Here is a 2,575-nt window from a genome sequence, read left to right on the forward strand (position 1 = left end):
GGCAACACCAGGCTCCAATCTGATTTGGCAGAGTTTCTACAGCTGGATGCCCTTCCTAACGCCAACCACTCAGAGAGTGTAGTGGGTGCTTTTACGTGTCACCCGCACAAAGGTCAGTCAGGCGGTACTGGCAACGGCCACTCTCAAAATGGTGTATTTTATGTGCCACCCGCACAAGAGCCAGTCCAGGGGCACTGGCAACGATCTTGCTCGAAAATCCTTACACATACCACGGCACAAGTGCCAGAAAGGCGACGCTGGGCACAGGTGCTATCCCGATTTCGCTTTCGCTTGCCCCAATAAGTCTTCGCAAGCTGAGTTTGGTGTCCAATGAAGGAGAGGACGTTGGCACGAGTGCCAGTCATCGAATTTAGTTCGATTTCACTTGCCTCAACAAGTCTTCGCAAGCGGAGTTTAGTGTCCAATGTAGGAAAGGTACGCATAAGTGGGCTGGCTACACCCCTGAATAAATAAATAAATCTTCATTGTTTGATGTCTACAATAATGTCCAGAAGGACACTTTATATTTTTATGTTATGTCTTTTTGTATTATTCTTTGAAATCGTGTGTGATGACGGAAGTGTCAATTGTAACCTTTTCCTTTCTTTTTTTTTATGCAGATAACAAGAGGAGGTTTTATTGCTTGCTAGATAAGCATACCTGACATCTGTGGTGTGAAGATGGGGAGCTCTTCATCGAAATTCCGGAAATATTTGCAGAATGGTGATGAGATAGCTGCTCTAAATGTATACAATGGTAACAATGAGTTTCGTAAATCACTGGATCCCAACAGTTCTTATGGTGACTCTTGTAACCATGAGACACCTGTCCATTATGCATCAAGGCATGGTATGAGAACATTACTACGGTAAGATACCTTTTCTCCGTCCCTTTTGATTTTTCTAAATATTATCAATATTGTTATCATCATCATCATTGTCATCATCATTTAATGTCCCTTTTTCCACTCAAGCATAAATTGGAGGGTTTGACATGAACTAACAATACAGGGAGCTGAGCCAAGATCCAATGTCTGCTTTGGTATGGTTTCTACAGCTCAGTGCCCTTCTTATCACCCTTATAGGGTTTACTGGATATTTTTTTTTATTTCAATTAAAGTGATTAAGTCACCATTATCATTTTAACGTCCATGGGTCAGATGGAATTTGTTGAGGCAAATTTTCTATGTCTTGATGCCCCTCTATGGCTTCATGCACGTCACCTTTTTCTAAGCAAGGTAGACTTTCTTCATGGAAGACTGGAGACAAACAGCATCAGTCGTATGATGGTGATACTTATTTACAATCACTTGTGCACACTATATATACACACACACACACACGCACACACACACACACACACACACACACACGCGCGCAAGCCTTCTGTCTACCAGGTCCTCTCATTAGACTTTGGTCAGCCTGGAGCTATTGTTAAAGTCACTTGCTCAAAGTCTCACACAGTAGGACTGAACCTAAAACCATATCATTATCATCATTATCATCATTTGAGTGTCAGTATTTTTTTTTCCATCCATATGATATGGGTTGGATGGGTCTGCTATATAGCACATTTGCTACTCACCTCATTCCTCCATCATATCTCATAAAGCAGGATAATGCCTTTCTTTCTGTGCATCTTCAGATTTTTCTTTGTCACTAGTACCATCTACTGACAGTACATGACACAGTCTTGTACAGAAGTCATTGTCAATTCACAGCACAATTGTCTCTCCTGTATAAACTGACTAATGCTTTTTGTACATACACAATTGCTCTCACAACTCATTTGTGCTTCATCTTTCATGCAAGTTAACATCATGTGTCCAGTAGCAATATTCGCTATTGTCTTTCTCTTCAGTCGCCACAAATGTTTTGCATTCAGTGTTCATGTCTAATTAATCTTGCATTATAACACTCTTTACATAGGAAAGAGAGAGAGAGAAATCCTTTGATGCCAAGGGAATTAACTTCTCTCTCTGACCTTTATCACCATCTTTTTTTTTTTTTTTTTTTACTCCAGATAATATGTAAACACTAAGCCACATTTTGCCTTAATAAGGTCGCATATAAAATGAAATTGTTTAACTCCTAGGCATAGGAGTGGCTGTGTGGTAAGTAGCTTGCTTACCAACTACATGGTTCCGGGTTCAGTCCCACTGCATGGCACCTTGGGCAAGTGTCTTCTACTATAGCCTCAGGCCAACCAAAACCTCGCGAGTGGATTTGGTAGACGGAAACTGAAAGAAACCTGTCGTATATATGTATGTGTGTGTGTGTCTGTGTTTGTCCCCCAACATCGCTTGACAACCGATGCTGGTGTGTTTACGTCCCCGTAACTTAGTGTTTCAATAAAAGAGACCGATAGAATAAGTACTAGGCTTACAAAGAATAAGTCCTGGGGTCGATTAGCTCGACGAAAAGGCGGTGCTACAGCATGGCCACAGTCAAATGACTGAAACAAGTAAAAGAGTAAAAGAGAGAACTATAACTCATCATCATCATCACCATTTAATGTCCATTGTTCATGCTGGCATGGGTTGGATGGTTTGACTGGGCTGGTATGCTGGAAGGCT

The 2,575-nt window shown here is 41.3% G+C and overlaps 1 protein-coding gene across 1 annotated transcript in view; it reads left to right on the forward strand.

Annotated features, from left to right (window-relative positions):
- Nucleotides 1-2,575, forward strand: part of LOC106874304 (ankyrin repeat and IBR domain-containing protein 1) — a 304,438-nt gene that overhangs the window by 127,209 nt on the left and 174,654 nt on the right. The window contains exon 3 of the mRNA XM_052965880.1: nt 621-868. Within this exon, the coding sequence (XP_052821840.1) occupies nt 681-868 (188 nt within the window). The 5' untranslated portion in view covers nt 621-680. The remainder of the gene's footprint in view (nt 1-620; nt 869-2,575) is intronic.

This window comes from Octopus bimaculoides, chromosome 2, assembly GCF_001194135.2.
Source record: "Octopus bimaculoides isolate UCB-OBI-ISO-001 chromosome 2, ASM119413v2, whole genome shotgun sequence".
NCBI lineage: Eukaryota > Metazoa > Mollusca > Cephalopoda > Octopoda > Octopodidae > Octopus > Octopus bimaculoides.